The following is a 25,702-nucleotide window of genomic DNA, read 5'->3' as shown; positions in this document are numbered from 1 at the left end:
TTTCTATATTATAAAAAGATTTCGCCGCAGCCGCCGCTGTTTCAAAAATTTTGACCAAGGAGGGGGGAGTCCCCCCTCCTAAATTTTGAGGTTATGTTCGTTTCTAGACTCTGAACATAGCCGCAAGTCCCCTCCCCCGCCAGAAATGACATAAATTTTGAGGTTATGTTTGTTTCAAGACTCTGAATATAGCCGCATGTTTTCGTTAATTCGCTCAAAAATGAAAATAGTCCGCCATTTTGTTTTTTTCCATTGAAAATAGTTGATTGTAGTTCCGACGATAGCGACGAGCTTACTTCCCAAGAAAAAATCAAAAATTTAATTTTTCGATGACCTGAATTGGAGATATCGTGTCCGCTAATCACAAGTAGGGATATTTTCAGGTGGACATGACAGCAAGATAATCCATAATAAATAAGAATTTTTTTAATAGTTTAAAACCCCTTCTTTTAAGTATAAAAAGTTTGAAGTAAATAAAATAAACTTTGTAATAAAAAAAAATATTTAAGAAAAATAACTGTGGTAGTAACTAAGTAAAAGTGGTATTAACCCCTTAAACGCAAGTAAAATATCAGCATTTATTACCGCGTCGCAGTCTTACTTGCTTTTCAATGCATTCAATGAAGGTGTCCATCTTGGTGCCATTTTTTTGCAAATCGAAATTTACAACAATTTAAAAAAATCTTTCAAAAATGTTTGTTTGCAAATTAAAATTTTTTTATAGCCAAATGATAATTTATTTGTTTTACCTTTATATAGTATGTACCATTTTTAAGCAGGAATCGGACAGACCATCTGAACAAACATTAGTCCAAATGCATTATTTCGATTTTTAAAATAGAAAACACATATTTTAGTGTAATTTTTTTAGACGAAGTGTGCAGAATTATATTTTAAACAAAATGAGCCCTGAAAATTGAAATTGGATGAAAATTAAAAAATATTGACATTTCGAAACGATTGTCTGTTTGAAGTAAAATTATAAAATCGTTTCGAAATGTCAATTTTTTAAAATTTTCATCCAATTTTAATTTTGAATAACTCATTTTGTTTAAAATATAATTATGCACACTTCCTCTGGAAAAAATTACACTAAAATATGTATTTCCTTTTCAAAAATCAGAATACATAATGCATTTGGACCAACTTTTGTTCAGACTGTCTGTCCGATTCCTCCTTAAATAGCCTAGCACAAAATCAAAACTATGTCCATCTTGGGGCCCTCTCCCATACAGTGTCACATTGGCAGATATTGGAAATAAAACTAGCATGCGCATATAAGAAACGTGCACATTGAAGTCTTTATTAAACAAATAAATTTGGACCCGGCTGCGTCGCCGAATTTCCGCAACCGTATTATATATAAAATTTCCTGTTTCAAAGTAAATAATTTTTTTAAAATTACTTCTGCAGATTTATGGACTGACATTACATTTTCGCTACAACGTATTATTCAATTAGGAATAAATGGCTAAGTTAATTAATAAATACAAGAAATTTCAACTGATAATAATGATACAATGAAACATAAGAGTTTATTTAGTGTGCAATCTTCATAATATCCTTAAACCAACAGCTTCATACAGGTTCTAAATCTTGGATCTGAAATTAAAAAAGTAAATGTTAAATAATATAGTAATAAATTTATTTAACTATTTCAAAATTATATTTAATTTCAAATTTTATTGCTTAAGACACTGTGCGAATATTATATCTTTGAATGGATGTTAAAACAAGTTTTTTACTTATTCTAGGATTCACAACCGAAATAGCACTTAATATTCGTAAAATGTTGCTGCAATATTGCAGCAATCTTTAAATGGCCTGTTTGCTGCAATATATCTTAGAAACTTTAAGAAACACTGCATAATATTGCAGTAATATTTCTGCAGTGTGAAAATAATTTATTATACCTTTAAATCAAAGTTGAAAATAAATTTTAAATTATAATCCAATGAATAATATTTTGAAATACCTACATTTAAAGCATGAGAAAAATAAAAGATGTTTTATTGAGGAAATGCATTAAAATTTGTTTAATATATAAAGATATAAAAACAAGTAAATTTTTTAAACTCTTAACTACATATTCAACTAACTTACTTTTCTAGAACCTAAAATTGCGAAGACAATTTTGAAAACAAAATGAAGAGACCGGGGATAGAACCCGGGACACCGCGCGCATAAGATATATACGAACCAATCTAACCAACTAATCGAAACAACGAACTTCAAAAGGAAAAAATCATCCCCAAACTATACGCGCGTACTTGGCCGGATAATTTAAATTTGATTTCACATTTCATGTAACATATTTATTATATTTTGCTTGTTTATAATATAGTTATATTTTTAATTTCACTTTTATAAATATTTGTACTCGTTATATTTTTATATATTTGTTGAAATGATGAACGTTTATTTGAAATAATATATTAATGTTGTTATCTCCAATGGGTTTTTAATTATAAATTGTCATTATATTTGTTTTACAGGATTCGATTATATAAAATATTGTCACATCATCGTAACATTTTTGTTATAAAAAAAAATAATAATAATTATTAATAATTAATGTCAATAAATAAATAAAATAAACAATTGTTTATAAATAAAAAAATATATTTATAAATAGATAATTATTTATAAATAAACAAATGTATTTATAAATAAATAATTTATACTTAAAAAACAATTGTTACAAATATTGAAAATATAAATAAATAATTATGTAATTAATATTTAAAAATAATCAATATGTAAAATTGTAATATTTTTTAAAGTTGTAATGTTCTTGATATTTGGAATTATGAAAGACAATCTACAAACAAGGAAATCAACATACAGAGTCACCAACACATAGAAAAAAGCAATAAACACTTTTTGGTGTCTGTGAGGTACCGATTTTAAATCTAACCCAAAGAGGCGAGCTGGTACCGCCGCGAGAAATTCATTGGAAAATATAACTATATAACGCGAAACCTTTCACTACGAAGGCAGTCCCAAAAATTATACGTACGGAGTTCATGTGTTAAAATACATACATACATACATACATACATACATATATACATACATCAATAAAGAACTTTTACGAGCGGTCGTAAAAAAAACTCAATAGAATACCGAATCATTAAAACTCACGAAGAAAATTTGGAAACTCCACCACAACATAAAATAAGGTAACCTTACCAAATCTTATGAAATAGATTTCATAATTTTTTGATTGTCTTGTAATAATAATAATTGAGCACAATCAGGATTTTTAAATAAATAATTTGCATATTGTATTTTATTTAAATCATTCATTTAATAAACCTCTTCCCAACTTAGTTAATTTAGCTAAGTTAAATTGAGGAATTAGAATAGGGAACCATTATAAGTTCAGCTTAGGTAAAATTAAAAATTATTTAAATTTTTAACAAATATGATATAACAATATTAAAAAAATAAAATATTGTTTACTTTTGTAAAAAAATATATAAAATTTTACTAATAATTCATAATGAATTATTATTTATTCAAATTAAAAAGAAAGTATTAAAACACAATTCTGTTCACATTTTTATTAAGTTACTTTTGTCTTAGCCTAAACAAATGAAACGTTATAATTTTTCTTGTATTTATTTATTCATTTTTTTCATATATTTTCACAGGTTTTTTAAAGTATATAACTAAATTTAAATCGCTTTTTCCTTTTTCAAGATTTAAAAATTCTTTGGAAACCCTATAAAATTTAAACATTAATGTTTTAATGATAAATATTTATAGTGTGTTTGATATAATACTTTGGAAAAGTTTAACGAGTGTTTAATTAAACATGTGATACAATTTTTTAATTACAAACAAATTTTAAAAATTTAGAATTATTATAAAATTAAAATTCTAAAAGATTTAATTATCAAAATATCGAATTTCAGATATTCGATCATTTCCTAATTTGAACATTTAAAAATTAAATTAAATACAGAAAATGTTTCCCATTAAGGGGGGAAACTCGTTCATTGAATTAAGGGGTAACACCACTCTAGAATTTTCAAAAAAACGATTTATTTTTTTTTTTTGTTAAAATGTACTTTAGCATTGTAGAAACAATAGGCAGGTGATCCTATGACGAAAAAAAATTTATTAACCCTTTGAGTGTCACTAATGCATCATATAGGCACTGAACAACGCCTTTGAAAAAATCCATATTTTCAAAAAAAAAAAAAAAAATTTCAAAATCTGACTACAGATTTGTAATCAGTGACCCCAAAAACTATAGAATTCGTCATGAAAAGCTTTAAATTTGTTGTACTCCGGAAATTATGAATTTTAGAACATTGTAAAGGTTTGCTGGCCCATTGTGTGTTAGTTCTACTTTAAACGCGTTTTTCTAGAAACCACTTTTTTCAAACTGGGAGGACGGATTACTCGAACACCGTTGCATGGATTGATCTGAAATTTTAACAGTAACTACACAATAACCTTCTTTATGGAACTACGTAGCCGTTTTTTGATTTAATGTAAACTTTTTTTTTTATAAACAATTTACTGCTTGTTTTTTGGCAAAAAATCGATTTTTTTTTTCAAAGTGCTACCATTTGTACAAATTTTGATTTAAAAAAAAACCCCTACGTAGTTCCATAGTCAATAGGGTAGAGATTCAGAAAATTCTTGGATTTTTGTTCTAGGTCTTACACCTTCCTAGAAAATCGTCCTCCCGTGTAGGTGTTTTAAAAATTCAAGATTTTTGAGCCGGACTCTATCGCCGCCATTTTATATTAAAATAATAATATTAAATTTATTTTTTATACTTGAATATGTGTTAAATAAACCTATCTGAAGAAAAATCCTATTCCTTTTATCCTACTGCAAATATAAATCGTCAAAGTTAGGCTATTTTTCTTACCGCTAGAGTGGTGTTACCCCTTAAAATAAAGCATACCTTAAAGTACACAATATAAGCTTCATAAAAAATTTTTTTTATTAAAAAATGTTACAAAATGTCGGCGTTACAGGCACAAATCTCAAAAACAATTGTTAAAAAAATTTTTTTTAAAAAGGATATTGTCATGCAATAGCCAGTAAAATGAAGAATATTTGTGGTAAGTTTGATTACACAGAAAAAAACTAAACTCGATGTGCAACAAAAATGAGACTAGATTTTTTCTGTGTAAAATCGGTTAAAAATTGGCTGAGCACGGCGCGCGAAAAAACACGTTTCGAGAAAAACGCGTATAAAGTTTTCGATACATAAAATTAGTGTTTTAACTATTGCCTTGAAGACGTTATGTATTCGAAAATAACTATTGCACTAAAACAAAGACTTACTATCACGTACTTGCTAATGACAATTAATAAAATTATATTGACAAGGAACCGAAAGAATAGAGGGATCTCGTGCTCATAGTTAACTGCATTTGGTAGCATCTGAAGTGCTAAACTTATGTTTACTATAGACATTCATATATCTAATTATAGATTAGTAATATAGGTTCATATTCTACAGATAGACTAATAAACACAAGATAGACTAACAAGACAGATAAACTAATTTTTAAAGAAAAAAAATTGTAAAAAAATTTTCTTTTACACGAGTCCTCCCCCCCCCCCCGTTAAACGTTTTATTTATTTAGGTTAAGACAAAAATAACTTAATAAAAATGTGAACAGAATTTTGTTTTAATACTTTCTTCTTAATTTGAATAAATAATTATTTACTATAAATTATTAGTAAAATTTTGCATATTATTTGTAACGTGACAATTTTGACACGTCACACCCGAGTTAAAATTATGTCAACATTAAATTATAAAATCAAATTTAATAAAACACAATCCCTCCTTTTGAACACAGGCACACAAAAAATAAAAAGTTGTTTGGCCGAGACACACTAGTCTATTTCCATGTTTTTTTTTTTCAAAAAACTGCTCATAAAGAAAAATAAAATCAAAAATTGAAAATTTTTTTGAATAACTTAAAATCAGTTTTTTTGGAATTATCTTCAAAATTTGAGTCAATCTGGCAATTTTGACTTCGAATTCGGATTCAGAAAAAAAATACAAAGAAATCGTAGTGTTTTTCCTGTGCCCCTAATTCAGGATTTTTAACAGTTTTTGGCGATTAGCTCAAAGAAATATTTTTTTGACGAAACACTACTGTCGCTGCGCAATTGATAAGAAAGGAAAATTTGAAAGGTAGAAGGGTTTTCCCACTATTCGGAAGGTGTGGCTAAATGACAAATTCAAGTCAGAATGAATTTAGAATTAACGACGTATAGCGGTTATTCGAAATAACTTTATATTATATAATTATATTATTATTAGAAATAAACTGTGGAGTGACAATTTCTAAATAAATTAATAGACTTATAAATTGTCGTACTTTGTTGTTTTTTGATGATGCTGAAGTCCGCAACGTTTTCAAAAACGAAAAATTAAAATAGAATTATTTTTTCATGTCAATTTATCTCTAATTTTGATTTGCACAAACTTTCAAGAAATTAATACTTTTATAAAAACCAGTTACCACCGAATAATTTTAATTTTAACCCAAAGTAATAGATATTGTCTAATTATTTCTTCGTTTTCGTTTATAAAAACGTTGCGGACTTCAGAATCATGTTTTTTGTATTATTATTTTTTATTAACTTATCCTCTTCAAACGTAAAACAGATCCTAATTGAAATCTTTTCCAAGACTTTCACGTTTCGACATGGTCCTTCGAGCCGGATATTTGAACTGTTCGTAGTATATTGGACTGTGTAACTAAGGTTTGATAATTATCAAGTTTATCGTGAAGTGTATTGTAAAGTTTGGTGATGAAAAACTAGAATATTGTACAAGCCGCTGTACCTACATATCATTTTCAAAATCTAACGAATATTTGAAATTTATCATCAATTACGGTGTCGTTGGTGGCTCACATACCCAGGTGAAACGATTCTACGGAAACTACTCCACGGAAATTCCGTACAGAAATTCCACACGGAATTCCGTAAAAATTATATACGGAATTCCGCAAAATTTTTGAAAGAAGTTCTTTTGTAATTTTGCGAATTTTTTATAAGAATTACACACATAATCTCTATACAGAATTACACAAAATTTTTGTTGGAATTGCACAAAATTTTTGTTAGAATTTCACAACTGTACACTGAAAAAAATTTAGCCGAAATCCTCAACTACCTTTAGTTAACTGACTTGAAAGTAGTAAAAGTAACTACTTTTTTGGTCATTTTAACTATGTGCGTGTAGTCAATTTAACTATTTTTTATGGAGTTAAGAATTAGTAGTTAATTGTACTTAACAAAAGTAGTTAAATCAACTTCAAAAATTAGAACAATTACAAAATCTCCTTGACCCAACTAAATTCTTAGTTTTTTTAACTACTTTTTGGTAGTCAATACAACTTTTTAAATTTCGTTGAGGACGTATTGAATAACGCAAGGTTGTTAACAAGTCTTTGTCTTAACAAGTCTACTAGTCTTTTTACAGTGTATAAAATAAAATTTACGTTATTATCTGATGTATAGGAATCAAGGTGTCAACCGAACACTTTTAACGAGAAAAATGACCTCTAAATGCATGCTCAAAGGTATAGAATCAAATATAGTTATAGTAGCAGCAGTTATTTTAAAATCACAAAAAAATCAGCAAAAAATAAAGTTGTGGAATTTTATTGATGTGCAATTCTGTATGGAATTCTTCCAAGATAATTCGCAAAATTACGAAAGGAATACTTTCAAAATTTTGCGGAATTCCGTGTAGAATTTTTGCGGAATTCCGTATGGAATTTCCGTGGAGTGATTTCCGTAGAATCGTTTCACCTGGGATCTTCAGAGGTTCCAAAATTTTGATTTATCATCGAATTTGTTAAATTTGGTCTTATTTTATTATTGGAAGTGAGAATTATTCTACTTTGGCATCAACTTTGGAAAATTTTCAACTACGATTACGAGATTCCAACGGCAATAAACGGTCTTCAAATTCAACAACAATAACTGGAAAACAATAGCAGCTTTCATCTAAGGTCGTCAGTTTGTAATTCGTCAGTAAAGTAAGCGTATTTATACCTATTGTTTTGTTAAATTGTCTTAAAATTATAATAACAGTAATTGATTTATATTGTGAGTGTTTATCATGTCGGTTACACAGCTTGATCATGCGAGACAAGATCGAACAAATTGTAAATCGCGTTTGACGAAATTTAAAACATTTTTAGAAAAATTGAAAGATGAAACGCGCGACAGTATCAATCCTAATGCATTAATAATACGTTTAGGAAAAGTCAAAGAAACGTGGTCTCAATATGATCAAGCACAAATAATAATGATAATGTTAATCAGGAGGAGATGGAACCACAGCGTTTGCGCATTTTTGAATTAGAGACGAGGATTCGTGTTCAGCACGAGTCTGAAATACAGCATTTACGAGAACTTGACACCTCCCGAGCGACTACCAATGATAATGAGGCGTCAACTATCCGATCGTGTTTCCCACTACCCAAACTAGACCTTCCTATTTTCTCCAGGGGTACGAGGAATGGTTAGGCTTTTGCGATTCGTTTACCGCTATCATTCATAAGGATGAATCTATTCCTAATGTACAAAAATTACGTTATTTGAGATCGTACGTAAAAAGAAATACTGCTCGAGTAATAGAAAATATTGAAACATCAGAACCAAATTACGTTAAAGCTTGAAAATTATTGGATAATAGATATAATAATAAACGCATAATAGTTGTTAATCATATGCAAGCCTTAATTGATTTACAATCAGCAATTAAGAAATCAGCTCCTTGCTTGCGTGATTTGCTAGAGGCGACACTTAAACATGTGAGAGCATTAAAAGTACTCGGTCAACCAACGGAATCGTGGGACGTCCCTTTGATCTGTTTAATTTCTGCAAAATTAGATAAAGAATCACGGAGAGAATGGGAACGTTCGGCGAAGAGTAGTGATGTGCCTGGTTTTGATTCATTTATTGAATTTTTACGAGAAAAATGTCAAATTTTAGAAAGTTAGAAAGTAATTCAGGCTTCTAAATTTCAAGCAAATAATGATAGAAAATTTTTAGGAAGAACATTAGTAACAACACGGAAATATACACTGTTATCATTGTAAAGAAAATCATTTTATTCAGAGTTGTGAAGATTTCGTACAACTACCTCATGAACAAAAAACAGAAATAGTAAAGAAAAAAGGGCTTTGTTTTAATTGTTTAAGGCGTGGTCATATGATCGGTGAATGTAAATCGAGGAATTGTTCTATTTGTAATCCTAGACATAATACCGCGTTGCATTCTGATTCAATGGTACAATCTAGTTCGGATTCAAATAATAATAAAAATGATTCGGTTCAAGTAAAAAATTGTCATATAAAGGACTCTTCGGAAGTAATTTTATCAACAACTGTAGTTGATGTTTTTGACAGTTGTGAAAGAAAACATATGTGTAGGGTTCTTTTGGACAGCGGTTCACAACGGAATATAATAACCCGAGACTTAGCTAATTGTATTAAATTAAAAAAATCAAAGTTTAACGCAACGATAGAAGTTGTTAACAATAAAGAGATTAATAGTTCTGAGTGGGTCGTTGCGACATTCCAATCAAGAAATTCTTCATTTTCAGCCAAGCTTGATTTCCTTGTGTTACCTCAGATAACCGGAAATGTTCCTATCAAATGTTCACTTTGAATAAAGATATCCTTAAAATTCCCAAAACATTAAATTTAGCATATCCCGAATTTGACAAGCCATCAGGAATCGATATGTTGATTGGAGCCGAGCTTTTCTACGATTTGCTGCACGTGAACAGAGTTCTCATCTCCACACCTGGAACATCATTGCTGAGTACAAGACTGGGATGGATTGTATCTGGAAGGATCAATGATCAGGCGAGTCGTTACCGATTTGCCAGCAATTTAATAAGAGTTCCATTAAGCATCCAACTAGAGAATTTTTGGAAATTAGAGGAATTTTCTGAGAAGCGATTTTTATCAGCTGAGGAGGAGGCATGCGAGAATCACTTTACATCCAACACAGAGCGATTATCATCGGGTCAATACCAGGTTCGCTTACCTTTCAACGACAAGCTGAATCTTCTGGGATCATCTTATGAAGTAGCAAGAAAGCGAATTTTTATTCTGGAAAGAAAATTGGAGCGGAATGCAAAACTGAAGGAAGATTATCATTGGTTTATGAGAACATATGAAAATTTGCAAGATATGGAGCTCAGTTCATCAGCTGATCCTGAAGTTGGATATTATATTCCTCATCATTGTTTTCTGAAGGAATCAAACCTTACAACAAAATTGAGAGTCGTGTTTGATGCCTCTGCTCAATCAAAATACATCGTGAAGATGTATAGGCAGTTCATCATTCATCCTGGTGATAGACGATACCAAAAAATACTGTGGAGATATAACAAGAACGATCCTTTGGAAACCTATCAGCTTAACACAGTAACATATGGTACCGCTGCAGCACCATTCTTAGCTTCTCGATGTCTGAAGAAACTGGCAGATGATGAAAGAAGTTCATTTCCAATGGCAGCTGCGGTCTTGGAGGAGGACTTCTATGTATGTAGACGATGTGGCCACTGGCAAGGATATTTTCGTGGAAGCTTTTTATTTTTTGTGTGCCTTTGTTATTTTTATTTTTTTGTTATTGCTTTTAATTATTTTACGTAATTGTGAGCGATTCACGGATTACAATGTACCCTTCCTGAGACGTCAAGGAGAGACAATATTGGTCATTTTGGATGTTCAAGATTCAACCTGATACCATATTTGGCAATTCGATGATACACACTTCTAACAGATGACGTCGGATGTATGTGTGTGTGGATCCCTTTTTTGTTTAGAGGATAACTTTAACAGGTTTTAATGGATTTAGATAAAATTTGGTTGGCTTATTTATCATATTAATATCTCACAACTGACCACAGGATTTTAAAAAATACCCAAAAAAAAAATTTTATCGTCCATTTTCCAAAATTTTTTTTTATCGAAAAAATTTTAAAACAGAAAAATTGAAGGTTATATATAATAAAATCGTAATCCTTACATTAAGATAAATCGATTGATCGATATATAAAGTATAGTTATAATTTAAATTTAAAGAATTAATGAACGTTAAATAATCAAAAATTCACATTTTGGCTATAAAATTTTGTGATTTTTTAAATTTAAGTTTACAGATGAAATAATTGTATTCCTTGCATGAAAATGAATCGATTGGTATATATACAGTTTACATTTAGAGTAAATTTAATAACTTAATAAAAGTTAAAAAATAAAAAAATCACATTTTAGCTGAAAAATTTTGTATTTATTTAAATTCAAGTTTAAATATAAAATAATTGTATTCCTTGCATTGAAATGAATCGGTATAATTGTAAATAATTATAAATTATATATTATTTTTTATTAATTTTTGGATATTTCAGCTAAAATGTGAATTTTTGATTTTTAACTTCCATTAATTCTTTAAATTTAACTCAAATCTATAGGTACTCAAATGTTTATATTATTATATTGTTTTTGTATGTTTATTTCAATGTTGATGCTTTCTCCACGAGAAAGTAAATTTTTTTGCTGATCGTAAAGAGGAAGCAAAATGTTCATGTAATAAACATCTAAACTTGTTTTATCGGCAATGGTGAACATTAAGGGGTGAAAACCACCCCTAAAGTTTTTACTGAAATATAAAAATTTAACAATATAAAGAAAAATTCAATAAAAAAAATTTTTTTTGCTCAATAATAATTTAGCACGACAAGCGGAATTAAACAGTAGCATTTTCACAAGCAACCCCCATGAATTTAAGGGTAAATACCCCCAAAAATGAACTTTTCGTTCAAAATTATATAATTTCTCGCTTTATATTTTATTTTTCTGTGCAAAATAATTAGATGTCAGAGTTGTAAAATATTAACAAATGTAAAAAAATTTGTCTAGGAGGTAGATAGGGGTAAACAAACCATTAAAGTATATTATTTCAAATAAAAGACTATCAGAAAAAAAGAAATCCGCACAATATACATTAACAATCCCTTTTGGTCAAATTGGTGGAAACTTAGTGACAGTGAAGTTCAAGTGATTCTAAGCAAAAGCTCTATGGGTCACAACCCCCCTTTCCGGACTAGATTACCCGCTAGAAGCTTTTAAGGGTCAAAAAAAGTAAGTTATTTTTTGCAACCGTTATACCTGTAAAATGCAATATTTTCCTTACTTCTTTGTAAAAACAAACTTATAACTTCTAAAAATAATAGTACCGTACCATACCGTACTTAACCATACATAATAGTACAGTACAGTACTGTATGGTTAGGTACGGTATGGTACAGTATGATACTGTAATGTACTGTACTGTATGGTTAGGTATGGTACTGTATTGCACTGCACTGTATGGTTAGATATGATACTGTATAGTACGGTTCCGAACTGTACTGTATGGTTAGGTACAGTATGGTACTGTATGGTACGGTACTATTATTTTTAGAACTTATAAGTTTGTTTTTACAAAGAAGTAAGGAATTTTACAGGTATAACGGTTGCAAAAAGTAACTTACTTTTTTTGACCTTTAAAAGCTTCTAGTGGGTAATCTAGCAAGAAAAGGGGGGTTGTGGACCAGAGAGCTTTTTCTTAGAATCACTTGAACATCACATCAACATTGTCATGAAGTTTCAACCAATTTGACCGAAAGGGATTGTTAATGTATTTTGTTGGGGGTCCTTTATTTCTTCTTCAAAAATCATCTATAAAATAAGAGGAATACTTTCTTTTGATTTTGAAAATATTTTCAAGACTGGAATTTTATTTTCCGGGGGTAACTACCCCTAAAAATTATTTTTCCATTAAAATAATACTGTTTCACGATTTTAACTGCATTTTTACATGCAAAAAAAATCCAAGGACTACCTCCAGGGTAATGCTTCGGCTGAATCCCTCATCGGTTCCGACCGTCAAGCGCCTGGCGTGGGGCGGTGGCCCTAGGATGCAGGGGAGCAGCAACGCTTTGTCTGTTCCGCAAATCGTCGAGAACGAGGTTAGAGGTTTTGAAGTACCACAGACCACTGTGGTAAGAAGGGAAAGCACGTCGAGCCTTCGGAGTGTGATGAGTCGTAGCAGCGGGAGGACCGCACATAGCGTCATCCACTCAGAGGTTGACGATGAGGCGATAAAGGAAACGAGAGAGGTTTGCTCTAGACTCCGAAGTGAGAAATCGGCGTGTCTCGCCAAAATAGAAGATCCGAGTGGGTCAAGGATCGACGAATGCTGACGTTTTGGGTAAGCTTCGTAAAGAGGTCAACCCGGACGTCAGCCACACTAAGGTTGTAGCGGCAATAGCAAGAGCTATTTTTTCTAGTGAAAATACATATTCTTCGCTTTCAAAAAAAGAGCAGGAAAAAACCTTTCGAAAACATACAAGACAAATTTTTTTTCTTGTTTCTGTTTAAAAGTTACAAGTCTTCAAAAATTCACTGTTTAAATTTTTCAAAAAAATCAAACCCCCTCCCTCTTCAACAGTTTTTGAAAAAACCTAACAATACTTCGCGGTTAAATTACTCACCTCTAGGGCTTAACTATGTGCAAGTTACAGCGCGATCCGATCAACTTTTTTTTCACTTAGTTCGCTACAGGAGTTTTACCCCCTAATTATTTTGCACAGAAAAATAAAATACAAAGCGAGGAATTATATAATTTTAAACGAAAAGTTCATTTTTGGAAGGTGTTTAGACCTAAATTCATGGGGGTAGTGGTGAAAATGCTACTGTTTAATTCCATTTTTCGTGCTAAATTATTATTGAGCAAAAAAATTTTTTTTATTGAATTTTTCTTTATATTGTAAATAAATTGTTTTATTTCTGTAAAATATTTCGTTCGAAAGTCTATTTGTTTGGTAATTTTTAAATTTTTGTATCTTGCGTTAATGTTTAAATTTTCTTATCATTGATTAAATTTGATTAATCGACTAATTTAAAATTTATAATTAATATTGCGTTTGTGATATTGACTATTTTACTAAAGAGTAATAATTTATTCTGCATTTTGATAAAATTTTGCGTATTTTGAATTAGAATGATTTTTTGGCACTTGCGTGAAACTATGTCGTGGGCGACCGTATCACATTAGGTTAGTTACAAAAACCTCGAGGCTACTGGCTTCTATTCCCGGTTTCTTCAATTTGTTTTTTAGGTTCCAGAAAAGTAAGTTTGTTGAATATGAAGTAAAAGATTAAAAAAGTTAATTGTTTTTTTATTTTTATATTTTAAAAAAATTTTAATGCATTTTTTAATAAAACAGGTTTTTATTTTTCACATGCTTTAAATGTCGGTATTTCAAAATATTATTCATTGGATTATAATTTAAAATTTATTTTCAACTTTGATTCAAAGGTATAATAACTTATTTTAACACTGCAGAAATATTACTGAAATATTATGCAATTTTCCTTCAATATTGCAGCAACATTGCCACGAAATATTGCAGCAAACAGGACAGTTAGAGTTTGCTACAATATTGCAGTAATATTACCCTACAAAATTGGCAACATTGTACGACAATTAAGTGCTATTTGAGAATAGTTAGGGAAAGTATACTTTCAACCATAATTACACAGCCAAACAAAAAAAATTCGGACTAGTGCGAGTTACACTCGCATTAAAACCGAAGGTTCCGTACCCTTAAACCTAAAATTTAAGGGGGTTAAACTGTGAAGGCCGATGGAAAAATACCAATTTTGTTTAATTTTTCCTGTAACGTGAGCATGAAAATACATAAATTGATACATGGACCGAAAATTATTAGTTTTTCCTTGAAAACTCTATGATAATCAACTCAAATCGTGCTCACTATATTTTTTTGTAATCTACACGTAAAAATGTATAAATTTGAAGCCCTTTAGATAAAATTTTCTTTGTTTTTTGAGGAAAATTCATGACTTTTATCGAAAATTATTAGTTTTTCCTTGAAAACGCTATGATAATCAACTCCAATCGTTTTCGCTATATTTTTTTTGTAACCTACACGTAAAATTGTATAAATCAGTGGTGCCAGGCTGCACACCAATTCCACTCCCACCATGCCGCCCGTGCACCTCCCTGCATACGGCCACACAAACAAGTATAAACCGTGCGCTTACTCTTGTAGGTGTGCCTATTTTTTGTTTTCCTCATCTTTGCCCGCTTCAGCTGAGCGACTATGCCTGTTTTTACCGACAGCCGGTTAATTTCACGCGCGAACTTTTGAATTCTTTTATTAATGTTTTTATAGATATTTATTAATAAATAATTAATAAATGATTAGTAATTAATTAATAAATAACCGATAAATAATTATTACATAACACAAAAAAAAGTGTCATGTACTTTTGACCGGAATACACTATCCCTATGTATTTTGACGCGCTGAACACGAATCCGAAGTCCGTTTTGCTCCATCACGTCAGGATTTTTTTCTAACCTCAAAAAACATGTCGGATTTTGAGAGATAGGCGATTTTTTAAAAAATTAATTTATTTACTTCAAACTTGGTATCTAGGGGTTTTTTGGGTCGCTGATTACGAATCTGACGACAGATTTAAAAAAAAACGTGTCAAATTGTTTTCAAAGAACTACAAAACTGCCAAGTTTCAGAAAAAACGGCGTACGGCACTTCCCTAGTGTTACTTGTCAGCAACATAGAAAACCTGTAGATACCAAATTTCATAAAAATCTGACAATTTTTTAAAAATAATTTCTTAATATTTAATCAGACATATCGAATTTCGGAAATTTGACATCAGATTCGTAATCAGCTTTTAATTCATAAAAGTATTTTAAAATTTCTAGACTTTTTGACTTTTGACAGCTCTATTGGCATCAAAAATTAAATTTTTTAAAAAACGACCATCGGCATCTTAAGGTACATGAATGTAGAAATCTTTTAAGCCCTAGAACGTTTAAATCCATCAAAACCATTTTTGTTTAGAGCTCTGTCCGTGTTGGCGTGGAATGTCCCATATATATAAATGTTCTACGCAATAATGCTGGCGGCGGCAGTGCTTTGTTAACATCTGGCACGTTGCGGAGAAGAAAACGCCGGCACACAGCAATCGAGACTCGCAGCTCTTACAGTTTAGATATCGAAAATATCATCTTTTTTCGTGAAATATTTCCTGCAGTAATTAGTTGTTGTTGTATTAAAATATTTTCTGCCCTTGTTCTTAGCGTGAAATTGAGTAAAATTGTGCGGAATTTTGTGAAATCGTGTCGTTCAGTTCTGGCGATAAGGGTTAATTTTTTCTTCGCTTCCTGGTGGAAATTTCATTTTATATTCGCTCGGTGAGTCTTAATACTTCTTTCTCAATTTTCCCAATTTTTTATTAAAATATGGATCCCGAAAACGGACATAATGCTCAAAACGAAGGAGAGCCGCCAAAAAAAGTTCAAAGAAAACCCATGTGTTTTCAAAAATCTTGGTTTGACGAATTTCCTTCGTGGAGAGAATGGGTGTTTAGAGTAGAAAATGTTGATAAAAAATTTCAATGTAGAATTTGTGATAAAATTTGTACTTCTGGTAAATTTTATATTCAGCGACATGATTCTACTTTGGTGCATAAAAATAATTTTAGTATTTTTGAAAGATCTAAGCCTTATGGATTAAATTTATTTGAAAAAAAGAAAGCTTTTCTAAACACCCATTCCGCGGATTGTCAGGAAGTTGCAGCAAATGATAATTCAAATAATGTAGATTTGCTAGAAAATGAAGTCAGTTTTTTTGAAAATACTTTAAATTTAAATTCTTCAAATTCTAATTTAACTTTTGATCAAAAAGTAAAAGAAACGGAAATTAAAATTACGGCTTTATTTGTTGAAAATAATATTCCCTTCAGTTTATCTTCAGAGTTGATTAAATTTTTTCAAAGTTTAGATCCTATCGTTTTTAAAGTTGTTAAATTGGCGCGTAGAAAAATGACTTCAATCGCGAATAATGTTCTTTGTAAGGTTGAAGAAAAACGCATTACGGACGTTTTACAAAATCAACTATTTTCAGTTTACGTAGATGAAGCTAGTGATATAAGTCACGAAAAGTGGTTACCGATTTTAGTTCGGTATGTGGAACCAAGATCGTTGGAAATCAGAGTAGAATTGCTGCAATAAATTAATGTAGATGCGACGGATTGTTCTTCATCAGCGTTGTTTGAAACTTTTGAAGATGCTTTAATTAAAAAGCAAATTCCTTTAAAAAATTTTGCAGGTTTAGCAACTGACAATGCCGCAGTCATGACTGGTCCTAAAAATTCTTTTCAAAGTAGATTAAAACTAAAAAATCCTTATTCAAAATTTCTTCCGTGCGTAAATCATTCCCTTAATCTTGTTGCTCAACGCGCATCATCAAAAATCCCTAAGGTGGATCATTTAATTTTAGCTATTCCAGCTTTTTTAAATGTGAGCCCAAAAAGAACAGCAATTTATCGCGAAATTGTTGAAGAATTGGGAGAAACATTTCAAAAAATTCCTAGTCACTCTGACACACGTTGGCTTGTTCGTCATCATTGCATTGTAGTTATTCTTAAAAATTGGGAATTAATCATCAAATTTCTCATGCTTGTCGAATCGGAAGACAATACTCAAAAAGCCAAAAATTTACGAGAGATGATGCAGGACCCGTTAACTTTAGCGTATTTTCTTTTCTTAAAATTCACATTAAATCCCTTTAATTCTTTCAATGCCACGTTTTAAAAGCGTGAAACTTTAATACAGGAACTTCAGCCTCAATCAGCCGGTTTTTTATTTTGGATTTTGGAAAAATATTTAAAAAGTGCATTTCTTCAAACACCTACAATCTTTTTTGAGTCAGTTAGAGGTATAAGGTTCGAAAAAACTTATAATCAAAAGGCAGTCGAAAATATTAATATTGGTAATGAAACGCGCGAATATTTAAATTTACAAATTTCTGATGGAAATTTGAATAATGATCAAGTTGACGAATTTTTTAAGAAAGTTTTAGAATTTTACGTGACAGCAAATTACGAAATAATCAACCGATTGCCTTTTGATGATCAGTTTCTTGCTTGCGTTTCAGTTTTCAAAGCACAGAAATTTCTTAAAGGTGATAGGGATTTAACGATTCAAAAAGTTTTCAAGATTGTAAGTGATTTGAATGTGCAATTGGATATGTTTGAGTTACGTAAAGAATGGCAGGATGTGTATGATTTCCCTTCTGATGAAAAAGAAGAATTATCTAAATTATCTTTCGATGATATGTGTATCAAGATTTGACTTTCTGCAAAAGGTGATGGTAGTTTAAAATTTCCGAATTTAACAAAAATTTTGAATTTAGTGAGGACGCTTCCCCATTCTAATGCTGAATCTGAAAGATCATTTTCCATGCTCAAAGAAGCAAACACTAGTAAAATAAATCGTTTGGCGGTCGATACTCTTAATTCAGTTTTGGTTGTCAGATCAGCATTAAAAGCTCGCAATGAAACTGCAAGAACAATGCAAATTTCAATGGCTCATTTACAATTAATGAATCAAAATATTTATACTTCTAATGTAGTTGATAGAAGGGCAGAAAAATTAAGGTTATTTACAGTCGTTTAGGTTTCTTCTCTAATTTCTTTTGTCTGGTGACAAACTATTTGAAATTAGAAAAATAAATTTAAGAATAATTTCTTCTGTTTCAGAGATTCGATTGTGGACATGCACACATGGACAGTAGAAGGAGAAAAAAATTAATTTTTGAAAAATAACATTTTTTATTTCAGCAGAGCACCAAAGAAAATATATTTTATAGATTTAAGAGTTTAATAGTTTAAGTGTATGTTTTGCAGATGTTTTCTGCCTTTATATAATTTATTTCTTTAAAGGATTTTAAGAAATATACGTAAAACGTTTTTTAATTTTAAAAATAATATATACAGTAATACAGAAATCTGTATTTTAAGAAAAAGTTTAATTCATTTAATTATATTAAATTTAATTTAATATCATGCACATTAATTCATTACATTACTTATTTATTACTATACACTATTTATTTAATTTTTTCTAAAAATTAAGACTTTTGTATTTCTGTATGGTGGATTAGGCCTGAAGCACTGTAAAAATGTGTATCTTGTTTTAAGACATACACTTTAATGACATTTTTTATTTTTTCTAGTCTTGAAAACATTTAAAAGATACAATTTTTCAGGTTTTGGGGATACCACAATAACTATGTACTTTTCACAGCCAATATTTCTCTAACATAATTTTTAGAAGTTTGCTTTGGATAGTGCAATCTTTAAGGACTAATTTATTTTTCACTTAAAAATAATCATGTTTTTTATCTACTAATTTTACAACTTATGCTATTTTCATTAAATAATATATTCAATTTCACAAACCGCATGCAACTTCAATTAGTCCTCAAAGAGAAAAAAAACGCGCCACAAACTCTACCTCCAAGGTGGTGAGGAAACGGGTTTAATAATATATACACTAAAAAATTTATTTTTTTCAAATAATCACTTACTTGTCTATTACTAAATATATACTTATTTATTTAAACAAAATAATTGTTGTTAGAATAAAATAAATTGTATTTGAGCCAATAATTTCCGTATTTGAAAGAAATACAATTTAATTCGCTTAAAATAATATTTATTATTCAATACAAATAAACACTTTCATTATAATAAACAAGTAATCAATTATTTTAAACAATAAATTTGTTTTTTTTGTGTAATTTAATTATATGTTTAAATGTTAAAAAATAAATTTTTATTACGACTTTTATAAAAAAAAGTTTAAAATTTTTCAGTTACTAATTATTATAATAACAATCGTCTATTTACTACATTATAATAATCTTATGATTTTAAAAAATATCTTTTTTTACTAATAGTGATTATAATTAGGTATAATTACTTTAATATTAATTATTATCACCATTAATTATTGATGGAATATATACTTTTGTATATTGTTATTTACGATTCAAAATACTATCTCTATTCGCCACTAGAGGTCTCTTTGTACACTTCTTTCTAGCTCCTAAGTCAGTCACTTGTTGTCTCTAACACGATACAGATCTTTTCTTATTGTCTACATGATTGGCACGTTCGCATGGGACACCTCAATGTGCAGACACTACGCGAGGCCATAAAAACGAGAACACTTCGTGGCATCAAGGTCAACGACATCAACGAGAATATCCAGTGCACTACCTGTCTTCAGGGGAAGATGACTCGTCTTCCATTTCCAAAGTCTTCCACGAGAGTCTCGGCCGTAGGAGATTTAATCCACTCGGATCTCTGTGGTCCAATGCGTGTGTCGTCCCTGGGAAGAAAATTGTATTTCGTCACATTTATCGACGACTCCTCTGGATGGTGCGAAATAAAATTTCTCAGTCTGAAGAGTCAAGTGATGGACGAATTCAACTCCGCTGGATGCTGGAACGAAACTTGTGAAGGACAGCGCATGGAAGGACTCCGATGGAGAAAAACCTCCCTACAGGGAATTGGTTGGATGCCTTCTATACCTGGCGGTATCAACTCGACCTGACATTTCGCACGCAGCAAGCCTGTTAGGTCAATTTAATGATTGTTTCAACAAGAACCATTGGAATGCTGCCAAAAGAGTATTACGGTACTTAAAAGGTACCAAACAATTTGGAATTTTCTACGCACGTGAAAAATGTGACATTGTGGGCTATGTGGATGCAGATTGGGCGAGCTCTGCCTGTGATCGACGTTCATTTTCTGGATTCGTTTTCTTGTTGGGCGGAGGCGCCATTACCTGGGACTCCAAGAAGCAGCGAACGGTTGCCCTTTCAACGACAGAGGCCGAGTACATGGCAATGGCCGAGGCGGCCAAAGAAGTAGTGCATCTACGACGTTTTCTGTTAGAACTCGGTGTTTCAAATGCAAATTCCATAAAATTGTGTGTGGACAATATGAGTGCTCAGAAACTAGCCGGAAATCCAGTTCACCATGTGCGAACCAAGCACATTGACGTGCGCTACCATTTCATCCGAGAAATTGTTGAAACGGGACAGATAAATTTAAATCATGTTCAATCAAGTGATATGTTAGCCGACGTATTTACAAAAAGTTTAGTAAAATCAAAACACGAAAAATGTATCAAAGCTATTGGACTGTTAAGTAATGTAAATTAAGGAGAAAAATTTAGTATTTGTCTCGAGGGGAAGTGATGGAATATATACTTTTGTATATTGTTATTTACGATTCAAAATACTATCTCTATTCGCCACTAGTAAAAAGAGCTACAAAATTCATATATTGCAAACATTTTTACGTTTTGTTTTATAGGAATTATAATTTTTTTAAATATGCCATGCGAGACAAAAAGTCCAAACTTTGACCCGCTCTAGTTTTTACATTTGTTTAAATAAATTAATAATATTTGGTATTTGTAATTGTATCTAATAGGACTTCAGTTTGTGCAAACTGTTAACATTTCAAATTACGACCCCGATTACTTCACGCGGAGTGCCACATATACAAAATATAGATTTGATTTAAATTTTAAGAATTAATGAAAATTAAAAATTGATATTTTAGCTAAAAAATTTTGTGATTATTTATATTCAAGTTAATACATAAAATAATTATTTTATGTATTCCTTGCATTGAAACGAATCGATTCGTATATATAAAGTATATGTTACATCCAAAATTAATTATAATTTTCTGGATTTTTAATTATTTAAAAAATTTAATTAATTTTTCAACACGAAATGTTTTAAATCAATCAGTTGAATTGGAAAAATTCATTGCTTTCTCCACGAGGAAGCAAGTTTAAACTTGTTATCGGACGTTATTTTGTGTCAAAAAAAATATTAAGTATTACTAACAATCGAAAATTAATTGCAAAATATTATTTAAGGAAATACTGAAAAATACCATGCTGAGTAGGTAAGAAGCCTTTGCCAAGTTGTGTCGTAAGAGGTGCAGGAACAGATTTTCAATAATCAATTGTTAATGTTTAATTGTTTAATGTTTGACACATAATTAAATGATCTTTCAAATAAAAAAAGAATTAACTGTTTATCTTCAGATGTTATTAATTATTTAAATAATTATTATTACTAATTGCCGTAAAATGGAATAAAGTCGAAGTTAGGAGAAAAGTCGACGATTATTACAAATTATTTTAAAAAATTTCTTTTTATCTTTTCTAAGAAAACAAATCTTTTAATTATGATTACTTTGGTTTGTACGAACGTCAAATATTACTTTGAAATTTGTTTCGTTCATATTCAGTGGATAATTTTAGTCAAATATGTATTTTTATACGCATGTTCATTTTACATTTTCACTACATACTTTTAAAAACATGATTCTAGAGCTCTATTTAAATTTTTTCTGACAAATCTGGTTGAACAAGGTATTTTAAACATCCCTGATATGATTTACCAAACAGATAAATTGTGATAAAATAAACAAGAATTTAAAAAACCATTCATTTACAAATATTATTGAATTCGGGGGAATAGTCGGCCACAGTAAAAAAACTAACCAAAATTACATTTCTTTACTTTTCTACTTGTTTCTGTTCTACAAAGTGTGAAAAAAGAAATGTTCGTTTCAAATTAGAACGCAAAAAGTATTATTTGTATAATTTTACCAAAAAATATGAAAAATGAATTTTAACCTCAATGTATTGGAGGTTAGACATTCATATAATGCAAAATGCTATTAAATATTTATTTAATCGTTATTAGATGTTCATTTTGACTTTTTTACATCCACTACTTCCAAAAATTGACTTTACTTAATTAAACTAACAATTTTGGTTTGTCAATGACTACTTTTCAAATGATCGCCGACTTTACCCCATGTTTCTGGAAAAAGTCAGTGACAGTAAAAGGGCGTATAAATAATTTTCTGAAAAAAAATAAATTTTTTTATGTAATGATATTAACCTTTATGGGACTGACGAGGTACCCGGGTACCTTTTGCATTTTCAAATTGGTTATTTTCGTAATTTTTGTTGTAATATTATTGTAAGTGAGGAGTCTACAATGTGTGAGTGCCGTGACTGAGCTTGAATAGTAAATGTATGTGTAGCGAGACGAAAACAGATGATAGTGAGCAGTGGCTCGAGATATAGTTTTACGGAGTATTAGAAAGTCGGTTCTGCCTATGTGGCGACGCAATGCATTCGTTGTAGCATGCACTTAGTGTGGAATCCCCCTAAATGTGGAGTGACATCCTTTTATTTGAACTTATTGTAACTATTTTAAATATAAAATCCGAATAATAAAATTATACTTTCTTTCTAAAGTGAAACTTTCTAGTTATTTCAGTTTAACTATAACATTTTTAAAATCGTACCGACCTAAGGTTTTTTGACATCTCAAATTCATCCATATAAAGTGTTTTAATATTATTTATAATGTACCTTTTATATTTATTTATTCGGAAATAATAAACTAAGTTAAATAATAATATTCATAAAAAATCATCAGTTTTTAACTTAAAAATTTCTTACATTTTGCTTCCTCGTGGAGGAAGCTATGTAGTCCTTTCGTTTATAAACTTTTTAAAAATGGTGAAAACAAATTTTCCTCTATATAGAAACATGTTATATGAGATCCTGATCAATTGTCCGGATGTATGTATGTGTGTGTGTATATGTGTGTGTGTGTGTGTGTGTATGTGTGTGTGGATAGTTTTTGTGAACACGATATCTTTAACAGGTTTTAATGGATTTGGGTAAAATTTGGTAGGCTTATTTAACACATTAATCTCTCAAAAATGACGAGAGGATTTTTAAAAATACCCCAAAAAAAAAATTTTATCGTCTTTTTTCCAAAAATTTTTTTTTAATTGAAAAAATTTTTAAATCGAAAAATTTAAGGTAATATATAATATAATCGTCTTCTTTATGTCAAGATGAATCGATTGATATATATAAAGTATAGATTTGATTGAAATTTAAAGAATTAATGAAAGTTAAAAAATCAAAAATTCTCATTTTAGCTAAAAAATGATGTGTTTATTTAAATTCATGTTTATATATGAAATAATTTTATTCCCTGCATTGAAACGAATTGGTTGGTATATATAAAGTATAGATTTGATTTAAAATTTGAGAATTAATAAAAATTGAAAAATCGAAAATTCATATTTTAGCTAAAAAATTTTGTGTTTTTTTAAAATTCAAGTTGATGAATAAAATAATTGTATTCCTTGCATTAAAACGAATCGATTCGTATATATAAAGTTTATGTTACACTCAAAATTAATTAAAATTTTCTTTATTTTTCAAAAAATTTAATTAATTTAAAACATTTTTAACTCGAAATTTTTTAAATCAATCAATTGAATTGGACAAATTCATTGCTTCCTTCACGAGGAAGCGAATTTTTTGCTTCACAAAAAGAGGAAGCATAATGTTTATGAAATAAACATAAAGGACCCCCTCCTTGTTTATATTTGATTTCATAAATAATCTGCCTAAATATGTACCTATTTTGCAATCTAGCAAATATTATATACACGGATACTATTCAATGAAAGATTAAGGAAATTGTGAATATATACAAAATACTTATACGTAATGGACAGTTTTTTAATAATCAACTAATAATGATAATTTTTTATTAGCAAAAAGAAACTCTTATTTTAAAATGAATCTTAAAATCAGCGCTAGTAGTTGTAATGGAAATTGCATTGAGTAAATTTAGCAAAGCTGCCTTAAGGGGGGCGCCTACTTTATAGAAAGTCAAAAAATGTGTAAACAGGAATTTTTTTCTTAAACGCATTGAAATATATTGATACGGTTTTTTGTGGATGTTTTCTTATATATTTAAACCTTCAAAATATAATTTTTTTATTTAAAAAAAATAAAATTTAATAATAAAATAAACGTCATATACTCGCTGCTGAAATTTTCCCATTGCGTCGAATCTAGGGTCCACAATTCTTATCAAAAACAAAAAAACAACATTTTTTCTTCAATCGTACATTAGTGCCTTCTGTATGAATAAAAAATTTTTTTTAAAGTCGAATTTAACATTTTTGTTTAAGAAAAAATCAGTTTTTCAAAAAAATGTTTAATTTTCAAAAAAAAGGGTCAAAATTTGAATTTTTTAAAAAAAAGTTTTGCACCATTTGAAAGAGCAGGAAAAAACCTTTCGAAAACATATGGAACAAATTTTTCTTCTTCTTTCTGTTTAAAAGTTACAAGTCTTCAAAAATTCACTGTTTAAAGTTTTCAAAAAAATTCAACCCCCTCTCTCTCCGACAGTTTTTGAAAAAACCGAACAATACTTCGTGGTTAAATTACTCACCCCTAGGGCTAGACTATGTGCAAGTTACAGCCCGATCCGATCAACGTTTTTTTTCACTTAGTTCGATATAGGAAGTTTACCCCATATATATATTTACATATAGGTCAAATTTTTAAAATATTCGGCATTTTGATTTTTTGGTCCATTATCAAAATACAACATTTTTACTAATCAAAAAGCATAAAATAGACTTGAAACTTGTTAGTCCGGGGTTGTTAGGGTCGCTAATTATGAATTCTGTGTCAGTTTTTTAAAACTCAAAATGTCAGATTCAATATGACGGACTTTTTTTCAAAAAATCGTTCGGATTTCATTGCTTCATGAAGCTCTCGCCTACATTTCAAAATATGTGACCTGGTCCTGGTGCCTCCATTCCTTAAAGAAATGCATAAAACCACCCTTAATTATTCTTTTTACAAATTCAATG

At 29.8% G+C, this 25,702-nt stretch overlaps 1 protein-coding gene across 3 annotated transcripts in view; it reads right to left on the bottom strand.

Annotated features, from left to right (window-relative positions):
- Positions 1-1,278: 1,278 nt before the first annotated feature.
- The window catches only part of LOC127279898 (transcription initiation factor TFIID subunit 7), a 203,819-nt gene continuing 179,395 nt past the window's right edge, over positions 1,279-25,702 (bottom strand). For all 3 annotated transcript variants that reach the window (XM_051302555.1, XM_051302556.1, XM_051302554.1), the window contains one exon: positions 1,279-1,602. In XM_051302555.1, the coding sequence (XP_051158512.1) occupies positions 1,579-1,602 (24 nt within the window). In that variant the 3' untranslated portion in view covers positions 1,279-1,578. The remainder of the gene's footprint in view (positions 1,603-25,702) is intronic.

This window comes from Leptopilina boulardi, unplaced genomic scaffold (assembly GCF_019393585.1).
Source record: "Leptopilina boulardi isolate dan_hultmark-lab unplaced genomic scaffold, ZJU_Lbou_2.1 LbouV2_224, whole genome shotgun sequence".
Taxonomy (NCBI): Eukaryota; Metazoa; Arthropoda; class Insecta; order Hymenoptera; family Figitidae; genus Leptopilina; species Leptopilina boulardi.
Note: the sequence above shows the minus strand (reverse complement) of the source record. Positions and strands in the feature narration are given on the sequence as shown.